This window comes from Myiozetetes cayanensis, unplaced genomic scaffold (genome assembly GCF_022539395.1).
Source record: "Myiozetetes cayanensis isolate MyiCay16 unplaced genomic scaffold, myiCay2020 scf10, whole genome shotgun sequence".
NCBI lineage: Eukaryota > Metazoa > Chordata > Aves > Passeriformes > Tyrannidae > Myiozetetes > Myiozetetes cayanensis.
This window is the reverse complement of record NW_026086605.1, coordinates 20,526,124-20,542,756: the sequence shown is the minus strand read 5'-3', so window position 1 is coordinate 20,542,756 and position 16,633 is coordinate 20,526,124. Positions and strand designations below refer to the sequence as shown.

At 46.9% G+C, this 16,633-nt stretch overlaps 1 protein-coding gene across 1 annotated transcript in view; it reads left to right on the top strand.

The window, feature by feature from the left end:
• The first annotated feature begins 10,202 nt into the window (after nt 1-10,202).
• Nucleotides 10,203-16,633, top strand: part of LOC126634681 (uncharacterized) — a 31,700-nt gene continuing 25,269 nt past the window's right edge. Inside the window, exon 1 of the mRNA XM_050305232.1 lies at nt 10,203-10,452. Coding sequence (XP_050161189.1) covers nt 10,407-10,452 — 46 coding nt within the window. The 5' untranslated portion in view covers nt 10,203-10,406. The remainder of the gene's footprint in view (nt 10,453-16,633) is intronic.

Here is a 16,633-nt window from a genome sequence, read left to right as displayed (position 1 = left end):
TCCAGTTGTTCAGATATAGGGCTTATATGTTCATGTATCAAAATTTTCAGGTCATTAGCTCTCATATGTTGGGATAGCAAGTGACTTACAAACTCAATCATACATTTGCCATTGCAGGCATGAATTTATATAGCCAGAAATGTTAAATATAAATATATCAATCTACTGTCCACCCAGAGAGACTAGTATATGAAGAGAGAGGCCAGGGATGTTCAGAGTTAAGGATTATTTCTATTCTGACTGGACAAACAGGTAATGTTACCTGCAAGTCTTGCTGATAAAAATGTGCAGACACTTGGGTTGGTGCTGGAGCCAGGAACGTTACACCAAATCTGATGGGGAGTGACCGTGCACCACTGTGTCTGCTCTGCCTTCAGCATTCAGGAACACCACGGTCACATAGCTCAGCTCAGCAGCTTCCCAGAGCCTGGCAGCATAACCACTTGTGATCCCCTGAGCTTTTTTCTGTGCTGTGGAATTACACTGCTCCACCTTTTCAAAAAACAAAAGCTCTCTGTTAAAAAAAACCCTCTAAGTTATGATCCTCCAAATCTGTTCTGTCTACACAGGAACATCCACAGGAGCTTAGAGATTTCCACTGGTTTTCATCTTTGCTTAGGCCAAGTCATCTAAAACACAAGGACAATGAAAACAAAGGCTTGTTATTTCTGAGGTTGCTATTGCCTAGTTGCTGGTTGCTAGCAGCACACTGTCCACTGTTCCTGACACCAGGGTTGGCTGAAAAGACACTAGTCAGGGTATCTGCTTCATCCATAAGAGGATCAGGGACACCCCTCAGTACAGCAGTTCCCTGTTGTTTCAGCTGAGGGACCCAAACCTGCCTTCAGCATGAGGAAACTGGGACACAGTGGAAAGGGGCACTCCCCACACCCTCTCCTTTTCCCTGCTCATTCCCTGACTGAATCCTCCCCTGGCCTTATCACATTCCCTCCATTCCTCTCATCACCCTCTGAGCTTGCCTCTGAAACACTGACCTGCGCTGCTGCAGCACACCAGCTTCTAGATCCCCTTCCTTAGACCTGTGCCATGGGGTTCCTGGCCACTGGAATGAGAGGGGTGGGAAACCCTGGCCTCCCACTCATTTTCTTTTGCCACAGCTCTAAAAAATATGTATTCACTCCCTATCCACCTCTGCTCTGCACAGCACCACATAAACCCCCCTTCTTGATGCTATCTATTTACAATAACTTGGTTTCCATAAACTCTCCTCCATTTATTCCTCACTGAAGCACTCTTATCTTATCTTTCAAACCTGACTCGACATCAGGCAGTTTGGTGTTTATATAAAAAAAAAGGTTTGGCTTTTAAAACGGTTCAGCAGCCACAAACAGAAGTAGATCTTCAGAACAGCTTAGCCTGCATTTTTGGGCACTAAAATCACCAGCCAGTGCTTCCCAGAGGGCTCTCTCTAATGGTGTGATTTAAAAACATTACTTGAAATATCCCTGAAACAGTTAGATGTGGAGATTTTTCTGAAAAATCAGACTGTACCTCAGTGCCTCCCTGGCAGTCAAGCTCACCTGAAACCTGCTCTGCAGCGCTTTGCAACCCTCCCTAGCCCTTGTTTCCTGCTACCTCCTCAGCCTGCACAATGCAGGTTATTGGGGCAAGGGTAAGGCTGGCCCCTACCTACTGCTGATTTTGACAGACTGGATCTTGATTGATTTAGTTTGCAAACTTGGGACAATACTTTTTTGTGTCTTTGCCTGTTCATTCACATTAAAACTATCTTGGGAGCAAGCAAATTGTGCTACCAGGCTTCAAATCAAGAAGTTTCAAAGCTGGGTCATCTAGAGGTCAGTATTCTCTCTCTTTTTTTTTTTTTTTTTTTTTTTTTTTAAGAGTACTACCAGTGGAAGGTACTAAAGAAAGCTTTCATTATACAAATCCACAAAAAGGACATATTCCCATTATTTTTACTCGTCATGGAAGCCTTTGTGTCAGTTCAATCATATTGGCTTTCAGTGAAGGATGGTTGGGCAGTGACTGTTTTGGTGTACAACAGTTTGGTGACATCTGTCCTCCCTCTCATGAGATCGCAGAGCACTTCAGTCATGTAATGATGTATCACAAGCCTCCTGTTGTTTCAGGATATGGAAATATCTCCCAAGAGCTGCACATAGACTACAGATTCATCATCAGCCAACCGGGAAATTTCAATCTGAATGGCACTCTTAAATTAGTAAGCTCAGGGAAGTCTGCAGTAAAAAACCAGACTCTCTCCATTCATCCCCCACTAAACAAGCATACAAAGAGAAGAAGAATTTTATAGATAAAAGCACAAATAGTACTGCTAATATAAAAATCACAAGGGTCCCAACCCCTGAAAGTCCTTGGTAGTATTTAATTTTCTGTGGTGGGCTTAAATCAGACCTGAACAGAGGGAATATGAATATATCACTGACATTTCCCATTTAGACCTAGAAGAGCCCTGCTTTGGGGTTGGTTTGGAAGGGAAAAATGTCTCTTAATGGTGAACTTGTTTTTGTTACTCTGGGCAGCCGTGGTCACTTAATGTTTATAGAAACAGACAGTTTAATACAGACTCACAGCTTTAATGCCCAGCCAGCTTTCCAAAGGAGAAAGGGTTCACCTCCTTTTTTCTGCTAGGGAGATGAAAAACACAGAGCACTGAACCAACCAGGAAGCAGAGCACCTCAGTGCTGGTGCTAAATCTGAGTTCCTGTGCCTATTCCACTGCATGAAGAGGTGCCAGCTGTGGGGCCACAGTCATGCACACAGTCATGAACACAGACCGTGGTGTAAGATCCACAGTCACGTTACAAACTTCAGTTCACAAACAGTGGAGCCACAGATATCCTCCAGGATGTCCAGAGGAAATACACACCCAAGAACTGGATAGCAGAGTTGTACACAAATGAAAGAGCATTGATTTGGCTTCAGCAAAAGATTTTTTAAATAGCAGGTTTGCAGAAACAGATGCTATTTGTAAAGTATGTCCTGGGGTCATCCAGACAGGTCCTTGACTACTGAACACTATCTGCTCATCAAGGACAGTTGTTTTCAAAATTTTTCAGCCTGGGAAGCCCCTGTATACTTTACCAGTGGAGGTCAGGTCTCATGCAGTGTATGACTGCTAAGTCAGCCTGCTTTCCTCAGTTACTTATCCCCAATACCGGAGCAGCCAGATCCACAGGAACTGGCAACCACTGCTCCAGGATAATCTTATGGTATCTTTTTTAGTGAGAGCCTGTGTGGCAACTTTCAGTGCTCCTGTTGAATCCTGGGACAAGGAAGCTCCATCATTTCACTGAATGGGGGAAATCCTGGCTCATGTACTGCATGTCAACAGTCCTCCATTCCCATTTTTTTTTGTAGAAGGTGTACAACAATGTATACCCCCTCCAAGTAGGAAAGAGTAAATTCTGTAATCAAATTGTGAAAGCATAATTATGAGTACAATTAAGGTGAAATATAACTCTAGTGAAGTTGGTGGGAGTTTTATTATTAACTAAAGTTTCACCTCTGTGTTTCGGGTGGGTAGTTATCCTGTTCAAGCAAAGAAGCCATTATTTAATCAAAATGACATTTATAATGCAGCACTGCTATTATATTCAAACTTTCAAGACATGTTTACTTTAATCAGTTCTAATTAAATTGTTATACAAGAAAAATATTTAGTTCTACTGATGACTGCACATATACTCAGAGAAAAGCAATGCAAATTGCCCAGGATTTCATTAATTGCTACTGCTACTGCTTTAAACTCTTGTGATGTTTTAGCAACTCTTCTGTTGTACTCCAGTACTGAGAGTGAGTATTTCCAAACTAAAGCAATTTCAGCATTTAAAACACCAAAGCATTTGCAACAAGGTAAATGAGGCAGAGATCTCCACACTCTCAGCCCCACTAATTGCAAGGTTTAAGCAGCACTTTCACAGCTGCTGGGATTCTCCAGGCATTAAAAGCAAAGAAACAAAGAGTCTGAGGGATGCTCTTGATACTCTCACTCCTCAGCTCTGGCCCAGGACACGGTGTTGGCACATGCCTAGCAGACCCTGCCCAGCCTGGCTGCCTCCCAGCAGCAGACCAAGTGAGGGCAGAGGACACCCATTTTTCTGGACTGGGCAGCATCATGATGGGGATAGAGAAACAGGCCAAGCCCAGACCTGGCTGAAGGTTTGCAGGGCTGCAGACACCTCAGAGGGTAAAAAGAGAGACCCAGGTCAACAACAGCCCTCTTCTGAGTTCCTCCTCATTACCTTTTCATATGATTTCATGGTGCAAAACTCCTCAATTCTTCCCTCATGCCTTCTGACTTTTCTGTCAGGATCCCATGGATTACTATCTCATTTTACCAGTCTCCTCTTGACAAAGCAGAACAATGAAAGTATGCCACTCTTCCAGTGTGCTCAGCCAGGGCTGTGCAGAGGGGAAGAGCTCCTGCTGCCGTGCACCCAGCCCTGCTGTGCCATGACCCCCCAGTGTTTTCAGGCCAGCGTATGCACACTGGATGTGAGGTTGGACTCAGTGCCACTCACTGCTGTCTTTGTGAAAGGACTTATGGGAGCAAGCACACAGCTTGGCCCAGCTCTGGAGAGAGCTGTGAGCTGGACTGATGGCAGAGCCCAAGCTCACTGTCCCCAGGGAGCCCAGGAGCAGAGTGTCTCTGACTATGCCTTGTCCTTTGTCACGGCCACAGAAGCAACCCGCTGGCACCCCCAGGATACTGAGGTCCCAGTGGAAAAATAATCAGCGCAGTACAGTACAATGCAGTTCAGCCTGCCTTTGGGTGGTGTTGATGAGGTATGCCAGTAAGTCCCTTGGCTGGGAAAGGTGTGGATGCTCAGGGCAGGTAGTCCCTAGGAAAGTGAAGGGGACTGTCCTGGCTCCGGAGCCTTAGAGAGCAGCAACCTGAGCTTAAGCACTTGTTGCAACAGCTTTGGAAGTCAGGGTCCCTTCAGCCCAGCTCAATGAGCACAAAGGTGCTTCCATTGTGTACCAGAGGAAGCAGTGTGCCTGGCAAACCACTGGCCCTGACTTCCCAGGGCAGAGTGCTGAGCAGCTGCTTTCCTTGTGGTTACCAGGGCTCCTTTCCCAGCAGGGTGGATTGGGCACCACACACCTGCTCCAGGATCCAAACATACCTGGCATTTGAGCCTTCTCTGCTCTGAAAACACTGGTGGACACACCAGCAAGCAGAATTGGTGCTGAGCTAGGCGGCAGATTTCTCCCTGCTTGGTTTGGGGAATGGCTTGGGGCAGCAGCATCCATGAGAGATGCAGAGAAGGTGCAGAGGGGTTTTGCTTGTTCAGACAGGGTTTTCTCATTTTGAGTATTAAGGGTTAATAAGTGTTAATTAAGCATATCTGATTCCCTGAGGGAAGAGCAAAAACTGAAATTTATTTAGACTAAAACAAGTGTCTGGAGCATGACACAAGATTTGTAAGGGTTAACACACTACTGCTAACAGATTTGAGAGCTGCTCACTACCCCAGCAATCTATTTTTTGCACCATAAGTGCATTGCAGTAAAACAACTTCCTCTTTTGTGATCCCAAACCTTCACCTGCACAAGCTGTACACATGCAGGCCACTGCCAAGTTAGCAAGAGAACCATTTCACAGGAAGCTGGAGTGTTCTGGAAACTTCCGTTTACAGGAATGCAAATATAATGCCATTTCTCTTTGAACCCATACCTCTTTTTTATCCCTTGACCTGGCCCTCCTGCGAGGGGCTCCTGGCTGAGGCAGTAAGGGCTCCTCCGAGCCGTGCACACAGGTGCAGTGCAAGGCAACAGCCCCACGGCACCAGGCTACCCTGGGATGGCACTGACACCCTCATGCAGAAGGTGCTGCGAGTGCTCACTTAAGTGACATCAGTACAGCACTGCTGGCATGGCTGATCTGGCATAGCAAAAGTAGCTGAAACTTAAGACAGAGAGCAACCCCTTACAGTCACCCATCAGGAACAGGTCCAAGCCAACCCTGATAGATGCTGCACAGACCATGTCCTCCCTGTCCTTTCTCTGCTGCTAGGGAGCCTACCCATAACACCACATTAAATCCATCCCTTTTTCCCAGACTGTCACACAGATCCAATGTCCTTTTGCCAGCTACATCCCAAAACCTTGCTTGTATCAGAATGAAAGAAAACATATTCAAGTCAAGGAGGTGATTGAATTGCACAGGGTCCTTTTGTGCCACACTGCAGGTGTACAAAACAAACCAGGAGCTAGTCAAGCAACCTGTCCAGATCCAGCCTTTAACTAAGCACTCGGGGAATGAGATGGAAAACAAGGTCTAATATATACATATGATGAAAGGTTGACAGTTATTTCATTATGTGCTTTAGTGCGAAAACCACAGTGACAATGACACTGGAATGTGTTTTTCGTCACCACAAATACTTCACGCCAGGTGGAGAGGTTTTTTACATGCATGAGAAATCCTGTGATTTGGGGGCCATACAGCTTAAAGAAGATGGGTCTTGAAACTACTTAGAAAAATCCTGTTCTCCCAGACAAACTGCAGCAGAAGGAGATGAAGTTATTTGCACATGAGACATGCCTAAAGCCAAACAGTAGAGGAACACCTGTCCCAACCAGGAATGCTCACCCATGCAGAGCTCCACCTGCTCAGGGTTCTGTCCTGTTACTGCATAATTTGGCTCCTGGGGAGTTTTTTGAAGCATGGTTCACATTTGACAGGCACCCTTCTTTGCAACTGCAGAACATCTCAGTGGCAATCATTTTTATGGAAGATTTGGGATTGCACAGTACTAACTGGGGCATGAGGGAACAACACAATGGTCCACATTGTTTTATGTGGCACCACTAAATCTTTTTATCTCTCCTGCTTTCCAGGTGCCTAACTTGGGAATTGCACTATAAACAGACCTTGTCCAACACCCTCACCCACTGTCCTTGGTGTGAGCATCTCCCTGCGAGCCTGTGCCTGACTTCTCCACGGTAGGGAAGTGCCCTCTGCTCTGAAGATGCTTCCCAGAAGCCCCAAGTTGACAAAGATGATGAGAAAGATAGGATGCAGCTGTATGCCCAGGGGATCCAGAGACAGAACAGCTTTCCACAACTGGGGACTTCTTTGGGTGGAGGGTTTTCTTATGACTGAGGAAATTGATGCATCCATCAGAAATGAAGTCGATGCTGACTAAGAGGTTTTTCCTCTTCCTGTTACATCCTGTGCAGCTCAAGAGGGAATTTCCTGCCCAGTTACAATTCAGAGAACCTATCCCACACTCTCAGTACCCGGGTGAATGGGAAGGAGACACGGCAAAAGGACCGGCGACTGCAGGGAAGCGGCAGATGTAGCATGTGCCAAAAACCACAGGGCACCTGGTAATGTGTCCCCAGTCCTCAGACCAGGCTGTCCCTGAGGCTGAGGTGGGTTCCTTCCCATTCTTGTGCTCAGTTCCAGCACAGCACCGTACAGCTCAGCCCCAGCGCCCCACAGCACCCTCACTAACCAGCTGGACTTTAAGGAAAACGAGCCGATCTATCTCAAAACTCCCAATTAAATAGCAAGATCCGGCAATACTCTCACTGCCAGACAAGAGATGAAGCTGCAGGATAGAGGCATCCTTTCTTTCTTGTACTACAACAGCAACAGGGTTCAATGTATTTCTGTAAACAGGGGATATGACCTTTCCCATGTCAAGGGTGTTCACAAGGTTTAGACAAAAGCACATTAATAATCAGTTTCCCTTTTCTGCACTTTTTTCAAGTCTAGACACCAAAACCAGGCATCACTTTCATTTCTTGCTTGTGGGCTGTTTCTGATGAGGGCTGCAATCAGTGGTGTCCACCCTTTGGAAGGTTTCACTGTTACTAATAATACAAGAACAAAATGGTAAAATCTCCCTCCAGGTAGATGCATTTAAACTGAAATAAAAGTTTGAAGCAATCTAATGCTTTTTCCTGATTCAGTGCTAAGCTATTCAAGTGTAAAACATTTTGTTGCTAATACAGTAAATAAACCTGAGTTCAAAAAATACAAAAAACACAGTTATGCTACTAACACTTTTTAAGTGTAGACAAAAATAACCCTGTACAACAACTAATAACAACTTTGTTGCTGTCCCATATTATATCAACACAGGGCATTTCCAATTTAATTACCAGTTTCATACACACAAACACCCCCTCTTGTGAGAATACCTGGAGCATTAAAATCTTGTGCTCATTGCCAGCCATTTTCATTCCATATTTGCCCTAGCCCAGGGCTAGAGTACTTATCTTGTGCACATTCCAAGGGATGTTTTATTCTTGTTCAAAAGCTTACTGTCAGTGGATTCTTTTACTTATTATATTTGGTAACATGGTAATTTCTGTTGGCCTCAAGCATTTGTTGAGCACAAGGCGGTAAACTGAGCTTAGAAACAGCCAGCTTGAGACTTTCCTTAGAAATCTAAGTTTCTGACAGCATAAAACATTTTGCTTACTATAAATGATATACATTTCAGAGCACTTTGGGTTGCAGCTCTTTACAGATATCATCGCTGTAGCTTTTTTCCTTCTCCAAAACAACTACTAAGAAAAAAAAGTTTCTGGGTAATGTAGGAGTGTGATGTGCTCAGCAGTGTACAAAACAATGCAACAAGGGGGCAGAAAGAAAGGAGATGAAATGGTTTATGGGCAGCAGAGCTGAACGTGAGAAAGTAATACTTGGTCTCCAGAATTCCTTTGGCTGCTAACAATGCTACTGAATTCATGCTAAGGCATCTGTAAATTATTCCTCTGCTGCTCTAATAATTTAAGTCTGCCCACTGCAGCTGGGAGTTGAGAGGGTGAGCCTGGGCTGGTTGCACGGGTAGAGCATGGCAGCACGTCTCACACCAAGCACACAGCACTAACCACAGTCCTGCACACCTCCCTGGCCTGGGACTGTTTCACTGCAGGAAACAGGGACCTCCATCCCCGAGGGAACCTACAGCTTTCCTTCTCACCAGCCCAAAGAGTGTGGAAAACCTGGTTCTGTCCACACAAAAAACCACACTCTTTGGTTTCTCAGAAAAACGTGAGCAGGCACTGGATGCACTGAGTGCCAGGAGTGTTGCAAGAAAATCAGACGCAGCCCACAAAAACTCTATCCCACTGTAGTGGGAGGCAAGGGGGAGCAGTATAAAGAATCTCCCAGCCTGGGGAGGAAGGATGCCCTTTGTTGGATGACACAGGTTTGGGAACAATTAATAAAGCAATGTGGTGGAGAAAAGGGGCAATTAAACACCCTGTCTTCAGATTGTAACTGGTGCTAATCTGCAAACTTCAGTGACTGCTACAGCAAAAAGTCTATTTACTTCAGTTGATACCTGTCCTGAGGTGAGTGTTGCAGAGGCACAGGAGGACCGGCACCTACAGGGCAAGGGGGCAACTGGATTGATCTCCCCCAGCCTCACTTTCTCATGGTATTTGTAGCACCACTGCCTCTGTGTGATCTCCTTGGGGCCACTGATCCAATGGACAGCTGAAGCCCACAGAATTAGGCCGGTTTAACCGGTGGAGCAGGACATTTTCTTCTGAGAGTGCTTGTGTCAGCAGAAGTCTGGATGGGAGAGTAATGCAGGGACTGGTGCTCTCTTAGCAAGCAGAGACCCCAAATAGGTTATGGGGGTGCTGGTTGTAGCGAACTTGTACTGCTTAAGCCTAGCCTAGGAGTAATTTCCTCCATGTTTCCCAAGGCAGCACTCCAGGTGGCTTAGCCATGCCCAGGGCATCCCAGAACTCTTCATGCCTAGCTTGCATATTCCCAGTTCACTCCAGTGGGGTGACACCACAAACCTGCCCCTGAGATTTTGCACCCGCGACAGTACTTCCACTTCCTCCTCACTCTTCTTACCCATAGCCTGCAGCCCCAGGGACAACCAAGGCACCTTTGCATTACGAACAACTAACACGCGATTTAAATAGAGAACAAGAAAAAAACCTGAAAACAAAACAAAAACAAAACACCAAACCCACTTTACTCTCTCCTCCCCACCCAAAACATTCCAGCCTTTCCTGCCACTAGAGAGGGGAGTTGTTTATTGACATTATGCAAGTAGTGAAATATTTTTCTTTTTCTTCTCTCCCGTCCTTTTTTTCCTCTCTCTCCCCCCTCTCCTCCGGGGGTTGCAAAGGTAGTTCAAACCCCTCCAGTCATCTCGGCTTATCAGACGCAGGAGATGCATTCCTCTGGGCTGCTCCCTTTATAAGTCACTGCTGGCCGTGCGCCCGCCCGCCCTCCGCTCCGCAGCCTCCGCGCCGGCAGCGCTGCCCGCTCCGCGCTGCCCCCGCTGCCCGGCCATGCCCTAAGCCCGGTGCCCTGTCCCGCTCGCCTGCCGAGGGACGCGCAGAGCTCGGGGAGAGCCAGCAGCGATGGCACCCCCGTTCCCGTGCCCCGCCCGCCCCTGAGGGCGGCTGCTGCCGGGATGTTCAGCTGGCACCGAAGCTTCACCCTGGGAGCGCCCTGGAGAGGTGAGTCCGCCGCCCTCCCCGGGGCCCCCGCGGCTGCCAACGCCTCCCCAAAGCCGCTTCGCCACCCCCTTCCTTCCCCTCAGCGGCCGCGCAGACGGTACTTAGGGCAAGCCCGTCCCGGCCCGCCTGGCTCCTGGGCCGCCCCGGCCCCATGCTGCGCTCCCTGCTCTCCGGCTGCCTCTGTCCCCACGCAGGTGAGTCTGCCGTGAGCGCGTCCCCTCTCGCCTCAGCCCCGGCCGCTCCGCTCCTGCCCCGCGGCTGGCGGGGACTAGGATCGCGCTTCAGGAACCGGTTTGATTTCCTCTTTAAATGGGTTTATTTCGCCTTGGTAAGCGCGGCAAAGCTCGAGAGAGAGGAGCAGGAGAGGCGGGAGCGCTGAGGCTCCGAGCGGTCCGCGCTGCCCAGGGACCGGCACTCATCGGAGCGGCTGGGCACACGCTGCCCCCGGCCCCACGCGGGTCGCTTTCTAGGCTGGTACATCCCCATCCAGCAGATAGATAACTCTATCGCGGGTTCGAAATGTTCTACTTGCTCCCTCCGGTTCTGTGCAGAGGAGGTGACCCTGGCAGGGAAGGCAGCTATGGTTCTGCAGCTGATCACTTTGTAACTTTGTAAAGTTTGTTGTGAAAACAAATGATGTGGTCTCAGTATGTCTTTTTCAGGCGTAGCGGGTCCAATATATCTTATTCCTTAGCCAGAGCTGTAGGCTTTGAGATCGCAAGCCCCAGGTAGCAGAATTCTTTTAACACCCCTGTTCACCCCTCAGCTTGGCTTGTGTCAGCTGTAAACGAGATCGGCAGCTTCTGTCCCGTTAGCATCACTGCACTGGGTTGGTTTGCTTGGCATGGAAGTGGCCCCAGAGAGTGTTTGCCGGAGTCTAAATGTAGCCTGCTGTGCAACAGCAAGATGGTAAAGATGTTGCAAAATACTGTGTTTGGGGGTGGGTTTGCCTCCTGGAGTCCTGATTTCCCATCTTTATGCCAAACTCCTATCTCCTTGGACTGCTGCAGCACAGGCAGTTCCCACGGAGTCACCAGAGATGCCAAGTCCATGGGCATCCACTCAGATACTCACTGCTTGGATTGTGTTTCCCAGCTATCCTGGTCTGGGGCAGCTACTCAGAGCTCAGTGGGAACTGGAGCCTCTCTGAGGTGCCCTAGCAGGTAACTGCTGGGCACTGTTGCCAGCACATTGCTCTGCCTGGGTTTGGTCTGGAGTCTGCTACCCAAGGACACAAAGGCTCTAGAGTAGTGCTGCTGGGAGAGCATGCCAGCATCGCCTTAAGATGTGGGGAGTGTTTGAAGAGGTGTCGTTTCACAGTATGGTAGAAACTGCTCCTTTTTTCCCTGGATGTAATTTGTCCATGAACTCATTTCCTCCAAGACATATAGTGCAAACCTAATGGTAGGATTAGGAGGGGAAAGGAAGCTTGCTCTTCCAGAAGTGTCCCACATCACCCAGACACAGCAGTATTGCTGGCAGGATAGGTGAAAGCTTTGGTGGAGGAACAGACTTATCACACAGAGAACTGAGGAATCAAAGAGAGATTCAGCTAGAATTTCTCAAATAATAAACAGAGACAGTGCTCCCTAATCACCTCAGCTAGAAGGAGGTACCAAATGTGTATGTGTCCTGGCCCCATCTCTACTCAGAAAGAAGCAAAAATGCTCTTTCTTGCAAGCTTTGTCGCAGGGACTTAAAAGTTGTATCTCCAACTGAGGCTTAAGATAGAGAACTTAAACCAAATAAAACTTTTTTTTTTTTAAGTGGCAGCTCAGTAACAGAGATATAGGTTGGATTTTGCCACCCCCTCCACTCTCCTGAGGGGGCTGAGTCTAACAGAGCAGAAGTGTCAGTGTGGCAGGACCTCCCGTACCTGCAAGTTCAGTTCACTGCAGCTACAGAATCACTCTGCATCACCACCACCTCCTCCTAATTTCCACAAGGTCCTTTTGTGGCCTCAGCATGAACAACAAACCCCAAAACACTGTCACTGCTCTCACTGCAACCATAAAAGATTTCAGACACGCAAGAATATGGTTACACCTGTCCACTGCTACCTTGTTTGAGCAGAAGCGGCTCTCTGGGGTTTTGCCTAAGGACAGCAATGACTGCACATGAAGAATGAGTTAACAGTGACCTTTCTAATACAATTCACGAGTTACTTTGGCTTCAGTTGAAGCACTGGTGTCTAAATGGCCTTGGTGTCTGGGGCTATTGAACAGTTGTTTATCCAAGCTTATTATAGGCAATAAAACCTGAATTACTACATACCTGTCATCCCTGGGGGACATGTTCCATCCTTGCAAAGGGCCTCCTGTCTCCCAGTTCATTTCTGGCTGAATAATCCTCCATGATATGAGGCAGCCTGCAGATCAGATGAACATGGAAAAGATGTCCTAAATTAGACAGTTTTTGCCAATTTGTGGTATATTTGTTTCCGTTGTTTTCATTTTCTGGTCAGACACATCTGTGACCTGTGTGCTAAACAATCTTTTGCTCTTAAACAGGGCTAATCCTGAAAACACTGTTTCCTTTAGTTAAGGTTTTGAACCTTTCTCCTGAAGGAGCACATGGGAATTTCCAAGGAGAAGGATTTTAGTGACAGCTGTCATCTCCCTGACAAAATCTCACAAATAAGCACCATGGGTCACTGTGGGAGCTGAACCTACCCCCCAAAACCAGGAGTGTTTACATCGCAGAGTGGAGAGGACTTGGGCACTGAGCCTTGTGCACTGAAATTATCCTTGTACCAGTTTTCCCACTGGACCATATATAATATATAAATATTAATATATATATATAACACACACACATATATATAATATATAAAGAAATAAGTTCCAGGGTAAATGCAGTAATGAGTGGGACAGGCTCTTCAGCTGGCGCTATGCACAGGGTCAGGTGTTGGTCTAAAAACTGAACACTGACAGCCTACACAAATAACTGGTAAACCAGGTGGTCTGTGGGGACCTGCTGTGCCCCAGGATTTTCTACCAGAGGTCACTAATCTATCAGACCTGTCCTTAGGTTTCAAAAACTTCGCAGGTCACTTGGAATGAATAGAAGCAAGCTGTAAAAGTGTCAAGTGGCCTCTCTACTTGGAAATCCATTTCCTCTTTAGTTCACCCAACTGTATCAATCAGTAAACAATCAATCTCCTCCTCATTCCTCCTCAAATGCTTGCAAAGAGCTATAATTATCTCCTCCTCTTCTAAAACATATGTACTAAAGTAATGAATGCCTCCTCAGTCAGAGTCCTTGAACCCTGTTATCTTTCTCTCAGCATCTACTTTATATGGATTTATCATTACCAGATGCAGCTGTGGGGACCTATAAAATTTCTGGTCACATTATATTACCAAACTAGGATCCAAAGGAACTTCACACACTTATCTAACAGTGAGACTAGAGACCACCTTGGAGCCAAAGGAACCAAGAAATTTGTGCTTTTTCCAAGGACTGTCTAAAATCTCAGCTTTGTCATAACTATGCCCTTACATTCAACATTTCAAGCAATCAAATTGTATATGTACTCTCATGAAATCCACATGCATTTTAGTTTCCTAGCTGGATAAACTGAAGTTTCAAGAATTTGGTCTATGGTGCAAATATTCAGCTACCACATTCTGCAAATGTGAACTTTCCAGTCACAGCTCTGGTTGGGGGGAAAAAAAAAAAAAAAAAAAGTGCCTTCACAAGTTTCTGCTGTTGTAGATAGAAGCTGTAACTGGTACACTGCAGACATAAGGCCTTCTGATAAGCTCTTCTTAGAAATTCTTAGTCTCATGATTGTCCAAATTGTTTAGGAGAAGCCTTTGCTCAGATTGGGCAGCCCAAGATCCAGCAGCACACACAGCATGCTTTGCTTAAAAGGCATTGGGAAGGCAGATTGCAGACCCTTAGTGCCAAGCAGCACCCCTGCCATTGCCTGGACTGGGATCTGGTCTTCAACAGTCCATTAAAGCACTGGATAGCTGGGGAGATCCCTGCCCCATGGAAATCCATGGCAAAGCTCCATAGAGATAGATTTTCGATAGAGCGTCAATTGGTAGTAATTGCATTTTTTTGGGGGGTGGGGATTTTTTTTGTTTATTGGGTTGTTTTGTTTGGGTTTAGTTTTTTGGCAGCATAAGAGTAATCCATTTCTTGTGAGTACTGAGGTCCTGTCCAAGCAGTGCTTCCCTTTGCCCACAGGGCTCTCTGTAAGGGACAGCCCTTGCCCAGCCAGGAAAGTACCACAACTCCCGCAGGCCCTGTGTGGGGGCCACTGGTGGCGAGGAGGTACCAGCATGCCCCAGCACCCAGCCCCACCCCTCAGCACATATGGGGGAAGAGTCAGCAGCAAAAAATGCCTATTGTTTCAGAAAGGAAGTGACCCCTTTTCTCTTAAATGCTGGGAAATTGAGACCTCATCACTGGTGAGAAAAAAAATCACCTCTTGCAAGTTAAAGGGAAATACCACCTGAGCTGTACTGCCAGCAGTGTTAGAGAATGTGGCACAGTGACAGAACTAAAGGGAGACTTTTTGTAAAGGAAGGAAGGAAGGAAAATGAGGGAATGCAAAGACTTAATGGGAGAGGCAGCCTTTCATTTCTAGGTCATGAGCTTGACTCCAGCTCACTAGTCACTACTACCTAATGATTCTTCAAAAGCCGATGATCATCTCTTAGTTTGTTACTTGAAGGCCACAAGCCCATCACAGAACCAGTGTTGCATGGCACAGGGTTTTAAGCTGGGCCTAGAGAGGAGCTGCTAGGCAAGCTGTGTGCGTACTCTATGGGATGATGAAAAACCTTTTCTGGGGCTTTGCGTGTGCATCTTACTCCTGTACTCAGGGCTAAGCAGATTGGTAGGAGTGCTGGGGTTTGACTTTGGTCTTCCTTTGCAGGGCAGCTATGCAAAGTCCCTCTCTCTAACAACCCAAGTCACTGGGGATGCCCTTTATTTTTGGTGTTCTCTTCCTTTGGCACAGTACAGCTGAAAAGTACTGGCCATGTGAACTACAATGTAGAGGGTGTTGCATGTCTTGTGGCAGACACTAGTAGGGGGAGGAATAGATTCTCTGAGTATCTTCGGACTGTTCACCCTGCACAACCCTTCCAGCACCACCCACTGTGGATGGGTTTACTGTGCACACGGACCTTGCATCAGCTCTGTGGACAAGCAGAAGGCTGCCATGGGTCCAGTGCTGCTCCAGCAGCAGATGAAGACAAGGAGAGCTTTAGTTCCAGTTGTGCCAGTCACTCTGCCTATGTTTAACAGAGATCCTCCTCTGCCAAGTACCTTACAAATGAGGATGAACATTTTGAGAAGACACGTGGACAGAGACTGGAAGGGAGGAGGGCAGCAAAGGGCAGTGCTGTATAGTATAGCTCTTTACTGCCACTAGCAGCACTCATCCCACTGCCAGCCTGGCCTCTTCCCATCCAGTAGTTAGCCTGATACATCCAAAGACCATATGCTATGGTACTTAAGTCAGAGGCCAAGGGCTCTCTCAGGGATGTAGCTTAATGAGGCTTGCACTGAAGGAATTGCCAGTGAAACACAGCTTTGAGCCACAGGCATAGATGCAAAAAAAAGGAAAAAAAAAACAGGCATGGGTTCCAGTGCTTTAGGGCATAGGGATTTGGATACAGACTTTGGATTGGTTTACTAGAAAGATGAGAGCTTTTGCAGGAATTGGGCCTGAGCAGGACAGGAGTTTTGCCTGGGCAGTTGTTGGGAGTTCATCTCTTGCATGCAAGTTACTTGGGATAAAGAAAATGCTTGAAAGCAATTTCATGTTTAGATATCCACCCTCTTTCTCCTGGTCAGAAATCTCTGTATTAATGCACCAAGCTGAGCTGTGGCAGCTGCTAGTTATTATGCAACTGGAAAAATACACTTGGACTTAAAACTCCAAAAAAGGGAAGCCCTGGGACAGGAGCTGATGGGAGGATATTCACCTTTGAAAGACTTATGTTTCCCTATTAGGCTATGCTAACTGCCAACAGAGAAATATCCTAGAATACAATCTGGAAATGATGCAAAGCAAAGTTCTAGAGACTTAGCTGGGACACATCCATTCCTTTCACTCCCTACTAACTACCTTCAGAGAATAGCTAGTTCAGTGTTACCACCTTCCCCTGAGTTGGGAAGCAATCTTATTCTCCAGCTGTACAGGCACAGGAAACCCAGC